Source organism: Leopardus geoffroyi, chromosome A3 (genome assembly GCF_018350155.1).
Source record: "Leopardus geoffroyi isolate Oge1 chromosome A3, O.geoffroyi_Oge1_pat1.0, whole genome shotgun sequence".
NCBI classification, from domain to species: domain Eukaryota; kingdom Metazoa; phylum Chordata; class Mammalia; order Carnivora; family Felidae; genus Leopardus; species Leopardus geoffroyi.
The window spans coordinates 6,452,341-6,473,174 of record NC_059336.1 but is presented as its reverse complement, the minus strand read 5'-3'; the positions used below and the strand labels follow the sequence as shown (position 1 = coordinate 6,473,174).

At 45.4% G+C, this 20,834-nt stretch overlaps 1 protein-coding gene across 2 annotated transcripts in view; it reads right to left on the bottom strand.

Moving 5' to 3' along the window:
• Window positions 1–1,414: 1,414 nt before the first annotated feature.
• Window positions 1,415–20,834, bottom strand: part of AURKA (aurora kinase A) — a 20,563-nt gene continuing 1,143 nt past the window's right edge. For both annotated transcript variants that reach the window (XM_045444165.1, XM_045444164.1), the window contains exons 2-9: window positions 17,846–17,892; window positions 14,514–14,793; window positions 12,913–12,967; window positions 11,458–11,649; window positions 10,183–10,321; window positions 5,797–5,945; window positions 2,469–2,643; window positions 1,415–2,336 (exon numbers count right to left, since the gene is read on the bottom strand). In XM_045444165.1, the coding sequence (XP_045300121.1) occupies window positions 2,151–2,336; window positions 2,469–2,643; window positions 5,797–5,945; window positions 10,183–10,321; window positions 11,458–11,649; window positions 12,913–12,967; window positions 14,514–14,793; window positions 17,846–17,887 (1,218 nt within the window). In that variant the 5' untranslated portion in view covers window positions 17,888–17,892 and the 3' untranslated portion in view covers window positions 1,415–2,150. The remainder of the gene's footprint in view (window positions 2,337–2,468; window positions 2,644–5,796; window positions 5,946–10,182; window positions 10,322–11,457; window positions 11,650–12,912; window positions 12,968–14,513; window positions 14,794–17,845; window positions 17,893–20,834) is intronic.

Below are 20,834 nucleotides of genomic sequence, written 5' to 3'. Positions count from 1 at the left end.
ATCAGGCTCCAGGCTCAGCTGTCAGCACCCGACTGAGCCACCCAGGCGCCCCTGCTCAGTTGTGTTTTGAAGCTTCTGTGACTGCATCAGCACAGCGGACAAGTTTCTCTGTGCTGGCCTCTTCCTTACAATTAGACGTCTCTGGCATCTAGTTCCTTATGTCAAAAGTTGGCCATGAAAGCACAGGTCAGGAACTGCAACCCTTCCACTGTCAAGTTCACCATCTTTGGTTGAGGAGAGGATGTTGGCAGCTGGAAACAAACACGTAGCTTGATGCGTTAGCACATAGTACAAGAAATCAAAGGGATACACCTGCATGGCACCTGCTCACATCTAGGCCAGTAGCAAACAAGTGGTGGAAAGAATTACCCACGTAGCCTCGCTGTATTCGTGTACTCACGTTTAATGTTTACATACATGGCAGAACTCCAAAGTAATAAAAATATTAAAAATAACCTGCCAAGTATTCCTTGGGATACTGGCTCCCTTGGGAGCCGGGTAACAAGGAGAGCAAAGGAAGCCTCTACCAGCTGTGAAGGAGCAGGAGGCTTGAACACAGGTTGTGCTCAAATCCCCACGCGGCTGGGAAGGAGGGATTCCAGCCAAGCAAACATTCCTTCAGAGAATTAAGGGCCACACTTGGAAAACCAGTTTGCAAAGAACTAGTTCACCCCACATGTAGAACTCTTTGCATCTTCTCGAAAACGTGGTCAGAGCCCAGAGGTGGGCAGGTGTGGGCGTAGATGACCAACTCCTTCAGCCCTTGGTCCATCCTGACCTCCTGTAGCTCTAGGGAACCCCCCAGAGGTGCCCATGCCATGCCAGGCACACCCACTTCTGTACTACTGACTCATAAGGTGGTCCCCCAGGATGAGGACCCACCAAGGGTTCCGGCTCCCCGAGCTGGGCTGTTGCACGGAATGTTCCTACTGCAGGAACTACCACTTACTGGGCACAGCGGAAAGAGTGGAGGCTGGAGAGAGGGCGCTGGCAGCCCCCACAGCCCAACTCCTGGTGCCCCTGCCCTGCCACCCAGTCACACAGCCATATGCTTGCCCCTGTGGTGCCAGGTTTCCTGCCGCCCCCTCCCGGGGCCACAGGGCTGTCTCACCATTCCTGCCCCCAGCCTTTAAGTCCTCCCCGCCCTTCAAGCCTAGTTCAGATGTCACTTTCCCTGGACGCCTCTCCTACCTAATTACCCATCACAGTTCGCCAGCTCCCTGACTTGTCCCCGCTACCGTCAGGGGCACCCCTACTGCTTTGTCCCCAGTCGTCGCAGGGCAGGTGCGTTCACAGGCCAGCCCGGCTCCAGAGCCCTGACAGCACCATTGGGGGGCCTTCCCGCCTTCCCAGCGGGCCCACGCTTAGCCCAGCATTTCCCAAAGGGTAGAATGAACTGGAAAATGCATTATAATTTCAAGGTTAGACACGTGACAACTTTAATCATTTTATATGTGACTTACTGTGCTTCACCAAAACTGTATAAATAAAGCATCAAAACCACGGAAAGATCAGCCCTTTGACATTTCGAAACAGCAGAGACAGGTCTCATCCAGCCAGCCCCAAGACACAGATGGAGCACGCGTTCGAGTTTACAGTCACGAGGGCTTAAGCCTCATCTGGTCCTTAACCACGTCCACTTGGCGCAAGTGTGGGACAGACACCGAACAGTCCTGAAGGGATGCCAGGGAAATGACATAGCAGTCTATACAGAAATCTTTATTTTGACATTTAAAAGAAAGAATCACATGTTCATCCTGACAGCTTTCCCAGGCTCGGCCACCGAGGAAGGCAGATGCACACGTAGGGACCGGATGGTCATTGCACACCTCTTTCGCTGACGGAGTCGGGGCGGAGTGGCCACTCTCCCCGCAGTCGGGCCCCAAGCTGCCTTCCACAAGGACACCCTACTTGAGACAGGCTGTGGGGAGGCTGCAGGTGAACTTCGCCTCCGGACTGTGAAGTGGCCACAAGTCCTGCGGCTACTTTCACTCCAGAGTGCACTGTTCGCGGAGGCGGACTGACCGGGGAGGGTGAGGCACCGCCTGCTCGGTGGGCCCTTGTCTGCAGTGCCCTCGGTCATGGGTCACGGCCAGGCCGTCAACAGTGTCGCCAGCTGGGCCTCGTGGATTTCTCCCCCTGCAGGATTCTTAAGATTGTTTGCTGGTTGATTCTTTGCTTTTTTGGCTACCTGATGGTTTTGATGAATTTGCCGTGACCCAAGGGTGTTCAAGTACTTCTTTGAGAGTCGGTCTTTGGCTGGGATTATGTTTCAACAGTCTTGAGATGAGGTCCCTGGCTCCCTCTGGTACAAAGTCAGGGAATGTGAATTCAACCTGGAGTACGACAAGTGACAGTCACAAAACGCGGCTTAAGACAGAACAGTATGAATATTCAGCTCAGGGCCAAGGTGAAGGCTGATAAGAATTCGACAAGAAGCAACAGATCAGTTCTCGTTAAGGTCTTACCCGCGATATTCTTTTGTAGGTCTCTTGGTATGTGCTCGCCTCAAATGGAGGCTTCCCAACTAGAAATTCATAGCAGAGTACCCCAAGGCTCCAGAGATCCACCTTCTCATCGTGCATTCGGCCTTCAATCATCTCTGGGGGCAAGTAGTCCAAGGTGCCACAGAGGGTGGTTCTCCTAAAAATGGAGGCAGGCTCGGGTCGATGCACCTGTTTTTATTACCCTAATTGCTGCTAAACGTCATTAACGATTACACTAACAGTGACGGAGTGCCCTTCCTAGGCCAGATTCTAGGCTATGAAGCAGAAACTATTTAAATCCCCAGTTTCAGACAAGAAACAGATTGAGGGAGATGTGCAAGATCACGCAGCTAGCAACCAAGCCACGCCCCAAGTGTCTCCCACTCCAGAACCTCCGTAAATGATGAAAAGTATCACTACTATGTCAAAGTAGCTGGAAAAGGAAAGCTCTCTCTAAATGCAATTTGGAGTTCCATAGTTGTTTTTATATTATAGAGATGCTAAAAAGCTTAACGGTCCTGTGACATCACTGACAAAAACACTAAAAAACTGTCCCACTGTGAAAACACTAGCTTTGGCGTGACAGATCCATGCTGCCTTCTGACACATCAGTGGTACAAGAGAGACACTGAAACATGAGGGTGGCCTAGGAAGTATTCTTGCCAAAAGTACTGTTCAGGTCCTTAGACCTACTTCCAGTTCTCAGCAACCACAGAAGATAAAGGACCAAGATAAGTGACACCACAATCAGAAAAATCCATTTTAGAGGCGCATGGGTGGGTAAGCATCTGACTCTTGCCATCAGCTGATGTCATGATCTCACCTTCGTGGGATCCGAGTCCCGTGTCAGACTCCACACTGAGTGTGGAGCCTGCCTGGGGTTCCCTCTCTTCCTCTCTGCCCCTCCCCCCCTTCTCAAAATAAACAAACATTAAAAAAAAAAAAAAAAAAAGAGGGGCATCTGGGTGGCTCAGGTCATGATCTCGCGGTTCCTGAATTCAAACCCCACGTCAGGCTCTGTGCTGACAGCTCAGAGCCTGGAGTCTGCTTTGGATTCTGTGTCTCCCTCCCTCCCTCCCTCTCTGCCCCTCCCCTGCTCATATTCTGTCTGTCTCTCTCTCAAAAATAACAAACATTAGGGGCGCCTGGGTGGCTCAGTCAGTTAAGCGTCCGACTTCAGCTCTGGTCACGATCTTGCGATCCGTGAGTTTGAGCCCCACGTCAGACTCTGGCCTGATGGCTCAGAGTCTGGAGCCTGCTTCCGGTTCTGTGTCTTCCTCTCTCTCTGCCCCTCCCCCGTTCATGCTCTGTCTCTGTCTCAAAAATAAACATTAAAAAAAAATTTTTTTAAAAATAATAAACATTAAAACATTTTTTTTAATAAAAAAATATGGGCACCTGGGTGGCTGGCTCAGTAGGCTAAATATCTGACTTTGACTCGGGTCATGATCTCACGGTTCATGAGTTCAAGCCCCACATCGGGCTCTGTGCTGACAGCTCAGAGCCTGGAGCCTGCTTCAGATTCTGTGTCTCCCTTTCTCTCTGCCCTCTCCCCACTCATACTCTGTCTCTCTCAAAAATAAACATTTAAAAATTTTTTTTAAATAAAAAAGGAAAAAAGGATAAAAAAGAAAAATCCATTTTAAATTGTGAGACAACTGGTTTAAATTTAGACAAAAGAAACACAATCAAATATAATGCATGGACAGACCTTAGTTGGATTCTGACTTAAAGAGCAGCTCTAAATTTTGTGGACAACTGCAGAAATGTGAACATGGACTAAATAGCTATTGACAAGGCTGTTAATTTTCTGAGGAGTGATAACGGTCGTGATTATAGGGACAATGTCCTTATTTTTAGGAGATTCATCCCAAAGTGCCCAGAGAATGAAGCATAACGTCTGCAATATAATTCTGAAAATTTACTTACTTTGGTCTATTCACCAAAAAATCGACACGGCCAGTATGGCAAAATGTTGGCCCTAGATGGGAGCTATCGAGCCGCCGATTCGGCACTTCTGTGTGTGTTTCTACCAAAGGCCAGAAATACGCTGGGGGTGCCAAACATCAACCGGGTGCGAACACGCGTAGGTCTTCGTTGCTTCCTGTCAGTTATTCTTTGCCACTGGCTCTCCTAGGGGGTCACGCGGGCCCTATGCTCAGCACGCCCGGCACCCAGAGAGCACACGTGAAACCCTCATCACCACGGAGATGCTGAAAAGGGGCTGAGTCAGCAGGTTCCTCCAATGACAGCGCTCCCGGGAGCTCTTACGGTTACTCGTGTTGGGGAGGTGGGGCGACATGGCTGGCGTATCCTTTCTGAAAAGGACGTTTATCTTTCCCATCACATGACACCACCGGACAGGTTAAGGTCCAGTTTAGCCCTGCGATTTTACAAAGCCTACAATTCTTCATCATCATTTGCCTCACTAGGTGCCAACAGCTCCCACTAGTGACAGACAACCAGCTTTAAAAAAAAAAAAAAAAAAAAAGGAGACACTGCAACAGCAGATTCAATGCCTTGGTGCGAACAATTACAAGTGATCTGGCAAAAATAAAGCTCCCCACCTCCACCACGTCATCTATTTTAGGTTAAAAGATACAGGTGGTTTAAGAAAATGTATAAAGTATTATGGCTATGATTTTTTAAGTCCTTTGCCAAAGTTGACAAACTTACCAGTAGATGAGGGTTTTTAATGCCCTACCACCTCACGAGGCTTCAAAATCTTAATTAGACCCAAGTTAAATTAGTACAGAAGATTTTAGTTCTTGTTTGCAAAATTAAGATCTATTAAGAGGGGACAAGAAAGGACTATGCTACTGACAAAAGCACACCACAGAGAATCCAACCACCACCTGGAAAATTCTATCCAAACCAATTTGGATAAAATCTGGTTTTTTTTTTTAATTCCCCAAAGCTCTGTGCCCTCAGCTCTAGAGCTCTGTGTGTGGCCCTCTGAAACCGGTCTCCTGTGCAGGAAGCAGCGGAGTTTCCACTTCACCACTGCCCCAGGCATCACCACCCAACACATCCTGCACTTCCTCTGTCTTCCACTTGTCCCGTATGTCCTCTTCATCAGCCTCTGAGGACATGAAGCATCTTTAACCCAGGCCTACGACACAATAACCCCACAACAGTAGGAGAATCAAATATTCTCAAAGACACTTAACGGGCCTAGGTTTCTCCCAAGTATGTGTAACTGTGACCAGCCCCAATTCCACATTTCTATCCTTAAGTATTTGACTATTTCATTCCTGAAAGCCCCGAAGGCTTTTGCTAAACACTAAGTTCCACCTCTAAGGTTACATACCTGGAGGATGGGGCGTGTACCGACCATCCAAAATCTGCAATCTTAAGCTCTCCAGCTGAACCAAGGAGCAGGTTCTCTGGCTTAATGTCTCTATGAATGACTCTCTTTGAGTGACAATAAGACAGGGCATCTGCCAACTCCGTGATATACTACGGAAACAAAAAGTATGGAGGGTCTGCGTCACACATTTTATATAACACATTTTATTTTTAAAGTTTTTATTTATTTTTGACAGGGAGAGGGAGAGGGGGAGGGGGAGAGGGGGAGAGGGGGGGAGAGAGAGAGAGAGAGAGAGAGAGAGAGAGAGAGAGAGAGAGAGAGAACACCAGCAGGGGAGGGGGAGAAAGAGAGGGAGAGACAGAATCGGAAGCAGGCTCCAGGCTCAGAGCTGTCAACACAGAGCCCGACTCAGGGCTCCAACTCGTGAACCGCAAGATCATGACCTGAGCCAAAGTCAGATGCTTAACCGACTAAGGCACCTAGGCGCCCCTATATAACACAATTTTAGACATCTCTTCTGAAGGGAAAGCCAACATTGATTTTAATATGTTTTATAGATTTTAAGGCTAGAAACAACAGAGGACTCTAAAAAAATTTTTTTTCGAACCAAATTCATGTTTAGCATAAAATACGAGTATTCCATACTAAGTTATTTATTTGCTAATATAGCAGATAGGACATTGAAGGACAGGGGGGAAAACTGATGAGCTAGAAATACTAGTGGCAATGAATGATAACAACTGAAAAACTGGCACAAATTAGCGAGTCAGACATGTAAACAATTAAAATTTTTTTTTAATTTAAGTACAGTCCATTCCCATTTTTTTTAATTCCCATTTTTAAAACCAAGATCAATTTATAACACAAGTATTTGTTTGAAACTCAAAATTTAAGGGGAAAAAACAATCTTGAAAAAAAATTAAAAGCAGGTACATTTGCGTGTTACATGGTGTTAAACTTGGGGGTATACATATTCGTTAGTCAGCTTAAAAAGCACACACAGCACATCAGTCCTTTCGTTAGTTTTCTTTTCATCTCAGCCAAAGAGAGCTCTAGCAAGTCCAGAATCTGTTTTAGCAAAAAGATAAGAATTGTTATCAGCGTATTGAAAGAATATGTTTAGTTCTGGCTGTTTAGTTCTGGCTGGTGTTTTTTTTTTTTTTTTTTTTTTAATGTTTGTTTATTTTTGAGAAAGAGAGAGAGAGAGAGCGTGAGCCAGGGAGGGGCAGAGCGAGGGAGACACAGAATCTGAAGCAGGCTCCAAGATGTTAGCAGAGCCTGGTGTGGGGCTCGAACCCATGAACTGTGAGATTATGATCTGAGCCGAAATCGGACGTTTAAACCGACTGAGCCACCCACTCTGGCTGAAGAAGGTTTTCCAAAGCAACCACTAGACAGAACTGAACACATTATTTTACACCAAAAAGTTCTACTAGACAAATTGCTGTAAAAAGCAAATATCATGGTCAGAAGAAACGTTTTCATTTTTTTCAGGCAAAAGCCAGAGACCAAAATCTAGACAATAATAAACTGAAAGTGGAGGCAAAGAGAGCTCTTCTACACCAAACTGAGCTACTGACATAAAGATCATATACTAGATTCTTGAGGGCAAGGCATTTTCTCCGCTCAAATCAAGGCCAAGGAGCTAGTTCAACCAGGGCTCTCTAGCAGCCGCCTCCTTCACACCTTCACACCCACATCACACTGTGAATATGTATAAAGGGCCCCAATATTTCTCTACACTTACTTTTATTTGAGTTAATCAGAAAAGGGAAACAGTGTGCATACATATTCATTCTAACTACTATAGAATCTAGAAAGAACCAAGTTTTTCTTTCAAATAACCACTGCTTACACCAACATAAACTCCATCTGGATTGAACAAAACGTAGTAGTAGAAATATTAACTGCCAATTAAATAAGACAACTAATTTGGTTAGCTAATATTTTGAAAGTAATAAGATGAATCTATTTCTACTTATCCACAAAACAAACCTTTAACATTAAGTTTAAAATAGTATGTCCATTTTCCTGAGACCACACCAAAGGGTCATTCACCACTCATGCTGTGAATTCACAAGTACAACCACCTGAAAGTAACACCAGTTCCATCAATGCCAAAAAGAAAGAATGAGTGTCATCAAAGCAACCACCCATCATCTGCTGATGCAACAAAAAAACTGCCCAAAGACTCTCTACTTCTTCAAACAAGTGATTTCATCCAAAATAAAGAAGAAACACAATCCACAGGGTAAAAACCAAAAACCCAAACCAAAAACCCAATTATGTTGGATGTTGAGATTAGATGCAGGTAAGAAAATGAAAAGACAAGCCACCAGCTGGGAGAAAACGTTTGTAAAACACGTGGGATAAAGGACCTGTATCCAAAATATACAAGAACTCTTCCAACTCAAGATGACCAAAAACCTGATTAAAAATGGGCAAAAAATCTGAACAGGCACTGCAATGACAATACACATGGCAAATAAGCACGTGAAAAGATACCTGTCATAGATCACTAGAGAACTACAAATTAAAACAATGAGTTACCACATACACCAATAAGAAGGGCTAACCTCCAAAACACAGTACCAGTCGCTGGTGAGGAGGAGGAACAGGGGCACACTCACTGGTGGAAATACAAAGATGGTGTAGCTACTTTGGAAGACGGTTTAACAGTTTCTTATAAAGTTACACATAATCTCACCACACAAGCTAGTTTTCAAATCTGTTAAAAACGTACGACCCACAAAAACATGCCTGCAGATGTTTATAGCAGCTTTATTCATAATCACCAGTAACTAGAAGCAACCAAGATACCCTTCAATCGATGAAGTGATAAACTGTACTGTAGCCATGCTGCAAAATATTATTCAGCAATAAAAAATGAGCTACCGCACCCTGAAAAGATACAGGTGAATCTTAAATGCATCTAGTTGTTTCCCCACTGGGGTAACTGGTTAATCATTCGGATAACACTGCACACGGACACTGGAACTGAATAATCAAACTGTTGGTGGACAGCAGAATTCAGGTTTTTCAAGGCTGCAGTGGGAGGTTACAGATAAACAAGGGGAGGAGGGTAGAATGAATCCTGTGGTAATGGACTCATGTTGTGCTTAATATAGATGCAAATGGATAAAAATACAGATACATGTGTATACACAGATTAGTCCCTGTTCTGTCAGCTGAGATCACGGAGAAGACACGACACCCCACTAGCAATGAGCACATCTTGCACCCAGGTCTTGGTTTCTAATACCATTTTCCCATAAAAGGAACCAGGGCTCCTTGGAGAAATGGCTGATTCTAGGACTGAGATAGGCAATCTACAAAATGAGGTGCAGCATCCTACAGGGCCAGATGCAGGAAAGTGCTCAAACACCACACCCACAATGATGGGAGTAGGTCAAAAAAACCAACCAAACAAAAAAACAAACAACAACAACAACAAAAACCCACCTAAAACAGGAGCCATGTGAAAGGGATCCCAAGGGCCAAAGTAGTATTGGACTATACGCAAAGTATAAAATATCCACGAGTCCACATTAATAAATGACTGAATAAATAAGGGAGAACAGACAAATCTCTGATGCAGAAGAATTCTGAACAATGTATGTAGATTAGGGTGGGGTGGCACATAATCCCTACTCCTTAAGCGTGGGCTGTGCATAGTGACACGCTTTAGAAGAACCCAGTACGCAAAGAGAAAAAGAGTAACTTCACAGCAAAGACACCTAATGAACGTGACCTCAGCCAGGGGACCAAGGCCAACACCCGCAGTGATAAGTCAGGTGAATAGTAGATACCCCACACTAATGTAAGATAAACAGGAGAAAGTAAGTCTGCACTACCTTCACATTCTGTAAATCTAAAACTATTGTAAACTTTTTAAAAAAGAGGATAACTACAAAGGGGCACCTGGGTGGCTCAGTCGGCTGGCCGTTCAACTTTGGTCATGATCTAACAGTTTGTGGGTTCCAGCCCCGCGTCGGGCTTTGTGCTGACAGCTGGGAGCCTGGAGCCTGCTTCAGATTGTGTCTCCCTCTCTCTCTGCCCCTCCCCTGCTCACATTCCGTTTCTCTCTCTCTCTCAAAAATAAACACTAAAAAATAAAAATACAATAAAAAAGAGAGGGCAACTATTCACATATACATTTCTCTAGAAAACCGCTGTGGAAACACACCAGCCACGATATTCCACCTGGTACTTGATTTTATGTGCATGGATGGTACAACTAAGGTATTCTGATTCTTTCATTCAAACATTTGATCCTATTAAGCAATCTTTCTTTAGATGAAACCCACTGGACTGTAATGAAAGGGTGCGTTGCTATGTGGGGTGGAACAGAGGGAACAAGAGTTAGGACAGTAAATGAAAACTCACAGTAGCAGTTCTCTGCTCATCAAACTTGGACAGTTTCTGAAGTTCTCGGTAGACAGCTCCAAGAGGTGCATATTCTAGAATTAGGTAAACTCTGGTGGCGTCGTGGAAATAACCATACAGTCTGAGAATATTTGGATGCCTGCAACAAAGGATGAATACTCTTTAACACCTGCTTTCTGGAGAGGATACAAGAATATGTACTAAGTACCAATCAAACCCCTCATGTAAAACCAGTGAAAATTAGTTCTGGTCACAGACCCCCTACCGCACCCCTCACCAAACTTGAGAATCTGAAACTACAGACCTGCTCTGAAGAAAAATACACACATCTGCCTATCAGTTTACAAGCAATGCAAGGTATTAATGGACCTCAGGTTTGGTTAAGACTGTTTCATTCCTTCAGGTCATCTTTATTATTAGGGGGGGAAATTCAGCTAAATATTAATTTTCTGCCTATTAGAAAGAGGGAGAGGCATGGCACTCCCACAGCAGTTTGATTCCCAAGCACTAGGAGACACAACTTAAAAGCAGGGTTCAACAGCAGCAGATGTTTGCTGCTGAGGACTTCGGGCAGCTGAGAACTCGGCCCAGGACAGTAGCCCTTCAGCTCCAGCTACTTGTTGCCAGGGAGGGTTACAGGCCTGATTGGACAGGTTTTTAAGTATTAACAAGTGATTCAAGTCTGAAAAAAATACTAAGAGGAAAAAAAGAAAGGAAAAAGACCCATTGGCCAAAGTCAACCTGCAGGCTGCCAGTTTGCAACCTCTGCTTAGAACTCAGAAATATCGAGGCACTGGGTTGAGCATCCGACTTCGGCTCAGGTCATGATCTCACGGCTCGTGAGTTCAAGACCCTTGTCGGGTTCTGTGCTAACAGCTCAGAGCCTGGAGCCTGCTTCGGATTCTGCATCTCCCTCTTTCTCTCTGACCTTCCTTGTGCTCGCTCGCTCTCTCTCTCTCTCTCTCAAAAATAAATAAACATTTTTAAAAAATTAAAAAAAGAACTCCGAAGTATTTCCCTTAATCTCTCTCTCTCTCTCTCTCTCTCACACACACACACACAAACACACACAAATTTGACTCATATAAATTACTTCATTAACATAGCATAAACCTCCAAGTGATTTTTCAGGACTACAGCACTTCTCTAGACAAATCCTTGAAAAATGATGAATTAAACACTCTTTGCAGTACTATGGAGCAGGCCTTCCACGGTTTAACTCTTAGTAACTAGGTTCTGTACCACATTCTCTTGAACATCAATCTGGAAACTTACCGAAGGTGGGACTGTATTTCTACTTCTCTTCTCAGCTGATGCTCGACTCCTGCTTTCTCCAGCTGAGCTTTAAATAATACTTTAAGAGCCAGGATAAACTTACTTTGTTTTTCTCTCGCCAAATAAACGTTACCAAACTTTCCTTTACCCAGCGGGCGACCGATTTCAAAATCTTCCAAAGCCCACTGCCTCCTAGGAAAAATTTTGAATATTTTAAAATATGAAGAAAACAAATCTTTTCTAACAATTTATTAACGGGTAGTAGATAGACCTCTAAATAATTTTATATTTAATGTTGTATTTGGTAGGTAACCTCAGCAAGAACCAAGCCAATAACTACACTACGTGAGTCTCCACAGGCATTAAATCCCCCGCTCCCCTATCTGCCAATGATTGTATGAGTCAGACAAAGAACAATCTGGGCTTTTAGAGCTGAAGCATTAACGCAAAGTGTCCCGAGACAGTACTACACCCTGAAGTGCACACTTGTTGCCACCACCGTTAAAGAGCACAGGAAAGGTTAGGTAAGTAAGTGGAGGGAGGAAGCCTTCAGAACGGTCTGTGGGCCTCTCGCGGGCTAACCACAGCCTCCTCCTCCAACCTAGAGATGCTGACTCTCGGGGTGGACAGTCAGTCTGCCAAAGCAGGCGGGATGGGTCCTACCAGGCAGTTGGGGCGAGAACCGCTGGATTTCGATTCTCAGAAAGCCACTGTTAGGCAGTCAAGCAAAAAAGCCTGTGGGTTCATCCCTGGCTCCTCCTACTACATTATAGACATTACGTTCTACGTTGTAGAGTCTACACAGTTCAGAAGTTGGGAACAAGCTTTGGGAAAATATCCGGGGAAGACGGTATAAAGAACAATTCAATGGATACTGTTGAAATATTCATATAGTCATATATACGTGTGGATACAGTTTTGCAACAGGAGAAACAAACCTAAGCTACATGTAGTGGTTACTTCTGAGGGTAGAGAGGAACTTATTGTACACATTTCTGTAACAGATTCATACAAGTTTGTTCTAGATTTGGAACACAGTAAGAAAAGCTTGAGTCACGAGTAAACATCATTAAAATTCCCTTTTGCCAAAGGTTAGAATTTGGAAACATTTATATATCCTAAGTGAAAATATAAAGACCTTTTCTATTTTTTAACAAGTTTCCATAATTAAACTTGCAATTAGGGGCACCTGGGTGGCTCAGTCGGCTAAGTGTCTGACTTAGGCTCAGGTCATGATCTCATGGTCTGAGTTCGAGCCCCACGTCAGGCTCTGTGCTGACACCTCGGAGCCTGGAGCCTGTTTCAGATGGCAAGAGTCTCCCTCTCTCTCTGCCCCTCTCCTTCTCACACTGTCTCTCTCTCTCTCAAAAATAAATAAACATTAATAAATAAATAAATAAAAGTATATTCTAACAGCACAATAGCACAGGACTTTGTAAGTAAAATAAAACTTACTTTTTTGATTCTTCATTTTTCTGTTTTGTTGTCAGTTCCTTTTCAGAATTATTTCCTATATAGGATAAGTCAAAACCTGCTTTTAGAATAATTATAATTACTTTAGAATAACTCTACAGAATAAATTAAAAACCTATGAACAGAAATGAATCAAAGAATGGTCACCAAAATATTCACGGTGTGTCCAGAATGGAAGGTCTTCTTAGTTTTCTTTATAGAAAAAAGATTACCACACCCTAACCTGACTCCCACCTGGTGAAGCCTTTCCTAGATTTCTAAAGATGAGCAGATATACACCTATATAGAGAGACATACATATGCATACAGCTAGGCCCTCCAATAATTTAAAGCTCAAGACTATGCAGATTCTCCCAGAAGCCTCAGTTTCCAAATGAAGACCTTCTAAGGCAGAACTGCCAATCTCTCGACCCATGATAAGCACCCACTCATCACCTTCGCCCCCCGCCCCCCAAGTGGGCCAGCCGACTCTCCATCAACTACATACAAATTAACAGCGTGCAACAAAACATAAATCAGCCACCTTCCTTCATTAGTTGCCAAGGGGAAATATAAAAATAGAAGCCCCTGATTCAGCAAAATGTACCATAAACCAATTGCACAACAGGGTGCTAAAGTCATCGTTTCATCAGCCAGAGGCTGGACATTTCCACTTCAAACTCCAAAACAGCAGGGTGTGCTCTGCTCAGACACGTGACGGGAGCCCAGACCGGTTTTCTCCCTTCGCGCTTCACGATCTCAGTTAATGCCGGCAATATGACCACCATCCCTACATCCGGCTTACTGCCCAGCTCCACCCAGTCTGCATCCGAGGTCAGCCCTTGGATCTGCCTGCACTCCTCCATCCTGCTGTGTCTGTGGGCAAGTTTATGCTTCAGAGGCTCCACTCCCTCGTCTGTAAAACAGAGGTGGTCACCGACCACCTTCACAGAGTGGTTGTGAGAACTGAAGGAGACGACGTGGATGAAGGAAGCACTTCTCCTGAGTGTGGGCATGCCAGGCTGGTAAATAAGGACTACTAACATCCACCTGCCCCTGCCCACTTCAGGTCCCTGCCATCTCTGACCTAACCCCCAGCAGCCTGCCTCCTGTCTGCTGCCCCTGAGTGCAGTTCTGCTTCTCTCCGGTTCATTCCACAGAGCCAATCTAGTAAGATTTCTAGAAGGCCAGTCCCTCCTCCACTGGAAAACCTTTCAGCAATTTCCCCATGCCCAGGGGATGAAGCCTCACTCCTCAACAAGCCAAGAGCTTCCACCGTGACCTCACCCAACCGGCCTCAGTCCATCCAAGTTCGAACATCTACTTCCCCAACTGCCCTCCACACTCCAGACTTTGGAAGTTTTCAGTTCCTCAATCATACCACGAGGGTGGGAATCAGGTTCTCTATCCTGAGCACAGGGCTGGCCCACAGGAGACCCTACTACCTCAACCTGACATCAGATTTTTCTCCGTATCCTCAATAAAAATGACATCAAAGCTAGGGCTCCAAACAATAAACGCCAAGTCTATCCTCCACCCCCACCCCCCTTTTTTTAAGCAACTGGAAGGAATAACAATCTAATAGTCTCAAAAAGTTGATTTACCAGTGGCCGATGGCACGGGCTGCTCACTCTTTTGGGTATTATTCAGCGGCCTAGAGACAGAACGAGGGACACTGGTTGCCTGCAGTTGCTTTTGCTTCAGATTCTGGACCGGTTTATGGCTGGAGACAAGCTTTTGTGTTTGTGAAGGAATTCGCTGGGAGGAATTTGAGGGACACAAGACCCGCTGAGCCTGGCCACTATTTGCAGATAACAGATTCTGAGAAGGAAATTGCTGAGTCACTGGAACACGTTTTGGACCATCGCCAAGGGGAATTGTGGTCTAGATTGAGAGGGAAAAAATAAACGTCATGGTCTTCGTGAACAAAAGCGGGGTATTTTGAGAATTCCACAAAGTCTCTTTTCTAGTATAACAAAATAACAAAGGTCACTGACAGTACATGGAAGGGGAAAGCAATGTTCATCAGCGCTTCCAAAGGATGTGGTTAGTAGATGGCTGAAAGGAATACCAGAATGATCCTCCTACCCACCCAACACCCCACTCCCAAAAATCATGCTCCCATAAACAAATGTTCATTAACTAAATTTCCATCTAAAGAGGGAGACATTAAACACTTCCTAAGAATTCTCAATGGCTTGAGAATTATTACCCAGCAAAAAGCTACAACGCAAAACTTTATACCAAAATCCCAATTCCATTGAAATTTCTTTAGTAATATCATACATATGTTTAGGAAAAAAGACGAAGAAATATGTCAAAATACTCAACAGTGGTTATCTTCTGGTAAAGACTTTTTTTTTTTTTTTTTTGAGAAAGAGAGAGAAAGAAATAGAGAGCAAGTGGGGGAGGGGCAGAGACAGAGAAGGGGGACAGAGTATCTAAATAACTGAAGTAGGCTCCATGGGGACAGCAGAGAGCCCAGTGTGGGACTAGAAATCAAATTGCGAGATGATGATCCGAGCCGACGTTGGACACTTAATCAACTGAGCCACCCAGGCGCACCTCAGTGAAGATGTTTTAGAAGATCATCTGGGGGTGCCCGGGTGACTCAGTCAGTTAAGTGTTCAACTCCTGGTTTCAGCTCAGGTCACAACGTCCAGCTTAGCAACGCCCACAACACAGTAGGCATTCAGGCAGTGACATTTTAAACAGCAGTTTCCTAAAATGATCTTTATCGTAGGACTTGAGAATCAAATACAATGACTCAAGTTAGCCTTTTTCTAATTGATCATTTTAGACTTTCAGTCAGTAAATAAAGGAGAAGTATCCATTTATTTGAAAATGAAAACTTCTCAAATCTGTCACAATGGCTAAAATCAAAAAGACCACAGCAAGTGTTGGTGAGCACGTTGAGAAAAAGAAACCCCTGTGCGATGCTGGTGGGAATGCAAACAGGTACAGACACTGTGGAAAACAGGATGGGAGTTCCTCAAAATGTTAAAAATAGAACCACCCTCCGACCCAGTAATCACACTACTGGGTATTTACCCAAAAAATACAAAAACACTAATTCAAACGGATATATGCACCCCTATATTTATAGCAGCATTATTTACAAGAGCCAAATTAAAGGGGCGCCTGGGTGGCTCAGTTGGTTAAGCATCTGACTTCAGTCACGATCTCGCTGTTCCCAAGTTCAAGTCCTGCATTGGGCTCTGTGCTGACAGCTCAGAGCCTGGAGTCTATTTCAGATTCTCTCTCTCCCTCCCTCCCTCCCTCCCTCCCTCTCTCTCTCTCTCTCTCTCTCTCTCTCTCTGTCTCTTCCCCTTGCCTGCTCACACTCTCTCTCCCTCTCTCTCAAAAATAAACATTAAAAAACTAAAAACAAAAACAAACCAAGAGCCAAATTATGGAAGCAGCCTAAGTGTCCACTGATCGGGGAATGGGTAAAGAAGATGTGGTATAGATATATAAGGGATCATTACTCAGCCATAAAAAATGAAATCTTGCCATCTGCCATGACATGGATGGAGCTAGAGAGTACAATGCTAACCAAAAGTAGTAAGAGAAAGACAAAATACCATATGATTTCACTCATATGTGGAATTTAAGAAACAAACCAGCAAAGGGGAAAAGAAAAAAGAAAAGAGAAGAAAGAAAGAAAGAAAGAAAGAAAGAAAGAAAGAAAGAAAGAAAGAAAGAAAGAAAGAAAAGAGACAAACTCTTAACTACAGAAAACAAACTGGTGGTTACCAGAGGTGAGGTGGGGTTGGGGGGGGGGGGGCGGTGGTGAAACAGGATGGGGACAAAGGGGACCCTTATCCTTATGAGCACGGGGTAACGTACAGAAGAGCTGAATCCCTGTAACGTACCCCTCAAACTAATAAACCATGGTGTGTTAATTACACTGGTATTAAAATAAAAGACTTGGGGTGCCCGGGGGGCTCAGTTGGTTGAGCACCCCACTCTTGACTTTAGCTCAGGTCATGACCTCAGGGTCATGGGATTGAGCCCCGAGTTGGACTCTGTGCTGAGCGTGGAGCCTGCTTAGGATTCTCTCTCCCCCTCGCTGGTACTCTCTCTATAATACATTTTTAAAAACATTAAATTTAAAACTTAGTAAAAAAAGAAAATTAAAATTTCTAAAAATAAGACACCCCCCCCCACCCCCCCCCCCCCACACACACAAATCTTGCTTCGTGTGTGTGTGTATTTTTATGCTGATTTCCTAGAAGGAAAAAACTCTGGGGCTTGCTTATATTAAAAGATCTTTGTATAAAAATTCGTTCACCCAGCCGCTCCACAAATACTATAGGCAGAGGGTCCTCCCTGGGGAAGCCCTCCTTGGATTCCAGCCCATCCCAATCTGAATGGAGCACCCACCCTCCACTACTCGGGTCATCTTACGCATACATATTTTGTGAAGGTGCAGTACTGGCTCCCATAACTCCCCAAAGGGCTAAGTTCTTTAGTCAAAGACCATGCGCTTTGCATCATTGTAATCCCTGTATCTGACACAGAACCTGGCTCAAAGTGGATTCCCAGGAAATATTCACTAAAACACAGCCCGACATTCCTAGGAGCTTACCGTGTCCTGCAGCGTGACCAGAACAAGCTGTGGCAAAGCAATTTAATTTCTGGCAAGCAAGCAAATACAGGCAAGTATCGGGCGCCTATTGTATACATTATTGTCCTGCACACAATGGAGGAACAGATACTTAAAGAGCTAGCTAGAAGACAAAGCAGAACAAAATAACAGGTGCCCATCAACGACATGGTATGAAATGCCGAGAAAGGGGACTAACTCCTCCAGGAATGTAGCAGACACCTCTAAAGTTACAATCCAAAGTGACGGTGGAGAGAACTCCAGATATAACACCAACCTCCATTTGGGTTTTCTAAATGTGACAGAGATTACGATTATTCGATTTACCTTCACAGGCCCTGCAACGCAGTTTTCTTTAGATTTGTCCATGATGCCTGAAAAGAAAAAGAACCACTTTTAATGTACACAAATCCTCATGCTTCAAAGTGTTGTTACGCGAGGTCAGGGATATAGCTCCTGAAGAAAAAGTCTCCACAACACAAAAATTTTACATTTTTTTTCTTTGTCCCAATGAAGCTGACAAGGGTGTCTTATTTTCTCAAGTGACAAGAGGGACAGATGTGGGGCCTCCACCCAACTTCACTCCCAGAGTCCTCCTGCTCCATCAATGCAGGATCCTGCTTCAATACCTGCTGCCTTTTATTATTATTTTTCAACGTTTATTTTTGACAGAGAGAGAGAGAGAGAGAGAGAGAGAGAGAGAGCGCGCGCGAGCGCACGAGCAGGGGAGGGGCAGACAGAGAGGGAGACACAGAATTGGAAGCAGGCTCCAGGCTCTGATCTGTCGGCCCAGAGCCCAACGCGGGGCTTGAACCCACGAACCGTGAGATCCTGACCTGAGCCAAAGTCGGATGCTCAACCGACTGAGCCACCCAGACGCCCCTCCCCCGCCACTGCCTTTTAAAAACAGGCCCCCCCTTCCCCATAACTGACTCCAGCTACGACAGCATCTCGCCCTCTCCCGTCAAGAGCAAAGCTCCAGAACAGTCATCCACACTCACCGCACCCACGTGTCTCTCACTCTCTGGCCCTCCCCCATCAGGATTTCATCCCACACACTGGCCTGCTCGGGTGGCCAGCTCATGACTGACCTCTACTGTTAGCAAATTCAAAAGTCCATTCCGCACCCTCAGCTCACTTGCGACCCCAGCGGCGTCTGACAAGGTCACTTTTACTCCACTCCCAGCCTCCACTAGCTTGTAGGCTTGTCTCCCCCCCCCCCCCCACCCCCCACCCCTCACCAGCTGTCCTGCCGCAACATCCTTTGCTCGATCAGCCTCACTTTTGCCAACCTGAGAGTCTGGGCAGACTGGACCCAGAATGAGTCCTTGGACCCCACTTCTCCATCCATACCCGTCCTAGGGCCCCTCATCCAGCACCAGAGCTCTAAACATCTTTAAGATGATCTGAATTTACATCTTCTACCCTAAACTCTCCTCTGACTGCCAGACTCCTACCTACCTACCTGCTCAGTATCCCCCCACGAAGGTCTGCCAAGCATCTCCATCCCAACACATCCAGACACACCCTCTTCTCTCCTCCCGGCTACTCCTCCCCTCTGCTCTCAGAAGCCTGAGCTCAGGCCCAGAAACACCTTTCCTTTTGCAGCTGTGCTCATTCCCTCTGTGCACTCATCCAGTCTCCTGGCTCCCACCACCATTCACGGGCTGAGACCTCTAAACCTCCATCTCCAGACCTCTCCCGACCCTTGCCACCTGCAAAACATCTCGACCTGTAATCTGTAATCGGAGAGGCATCTCAATTTTAAAAAGTTCCACACTGAATTCCTGCTCCCTCCCTGTCCCCATCTCGCCAACCCTATTCTCATAGATGACCCCACCTCAGTTGCTGGCAAACCCATCCTGCCCGTCGCTCGGGTCCCCTCATCTTTTACACGGTTCTCCCTCAAAGCCCAGATCTAATCCATCAGCACACCTTGGAGGCTCTACCTTCGAAACCACTGCCCACAACCTTTAATACCACCACCTGGTCAAACCAAGGCTCTCTCCCCTCAATTATTTGCAACGGGCTCCCAATGGTGACCCTGCTTTCTCCTTTGCCCCGTGATGGCCCATTCTCAACACTGCGCCCTGTGGTCCCATTAACAAGTCAGCCATGTTGGCCCTTGGTTCAGAAGCCCCTCACGGTCCCTCAAAATCCTCCTTGCCTACAGTCTCCTAGAGTGTGGACCCTGACCACCTTCTTGGCCTTATTTCCTCTTCTTATCTATTGCATGCTGGTCATACGGAACTTCTTTCTTTCCTCAAAGCAGTGCCCGGCCACAGGGCCTTTGTACTTCCTGTTCTCTCTTCACCATTTGGCTCTTCGCTCAAATGGAAGTGTGGCTTGCTCCTTCGTTACAGTCTGGTCTCTGCTCAGACGTCTCCTTTCTGACCATCCCTATTTTTCTGCTTAGCCCTTAACATCTAAGAGAACCTCACTGTGCTTGTTTATTTCTGCCTCCCCAGGCGATATCCCACCCCCTGCCAGTATCTCCAAGGAAAGTAAGCGCTGTGAGAGCAAGGCCTTAGTCCCACTGTGTTCACTGCGGCCTCCCCGGAACATGCCTGGCACACAGTAGGTACACCCACCAGTGTCTGGGGAATGAGTTAACCCACTAAGGAAGCAAAATCAGTAATGAAAACGGTTTCTAACACTAGGCCCATGCTGTGAGGCAGGTACAACACCCTATCAAGTAAGTAGAACATAAACTCCAAGAAAACGGAAACCTTTCTGTACTTTTCTTACCCAGATACTCTCTGAGTTCCAGAACCCAGCCAGAAAGCACCCCCCCACCCCCACACTTCCACATCCATTCCACAAATAGGCAAATAACTCCACCCTGAAGGCGGAACCACAGCCAGGAGTCCTTATATCAAACAGCGGTTAGTAGAAACGACAGAAAGGAAAAAGGAGTTACAAGCTCGTGCTGTACACACACTCTAACGCTCTCTTCACTTTCCCTAACAATTACAAGCAGCGGATTAATGAGATCACACAGGCCTAAGGGCATTCATTCAACAGTCTTCGACAGAAGCCAGAGATTTGCTCCAACGGAACATACTTTGCCTTCCCAGGGAGAGGAATCATCATCAACAGAATGGAATATGAGGATTCTGATCCAGAAATGCTGGAGAGAGCCCCCAAGAAGACTGCGTCCCCAGCGATTCCAGTCTACAGCCAGGTTCCGGAGCCACATAACCCAATGACCTTCACAAGACCCTGCAGTTCAAACCACATATCCTACTATTCTAAACAGGAAAACTGTTAAGACTTCACATCACCGTGCATTTAGAAGACTTTGCCTTCTTCAAAC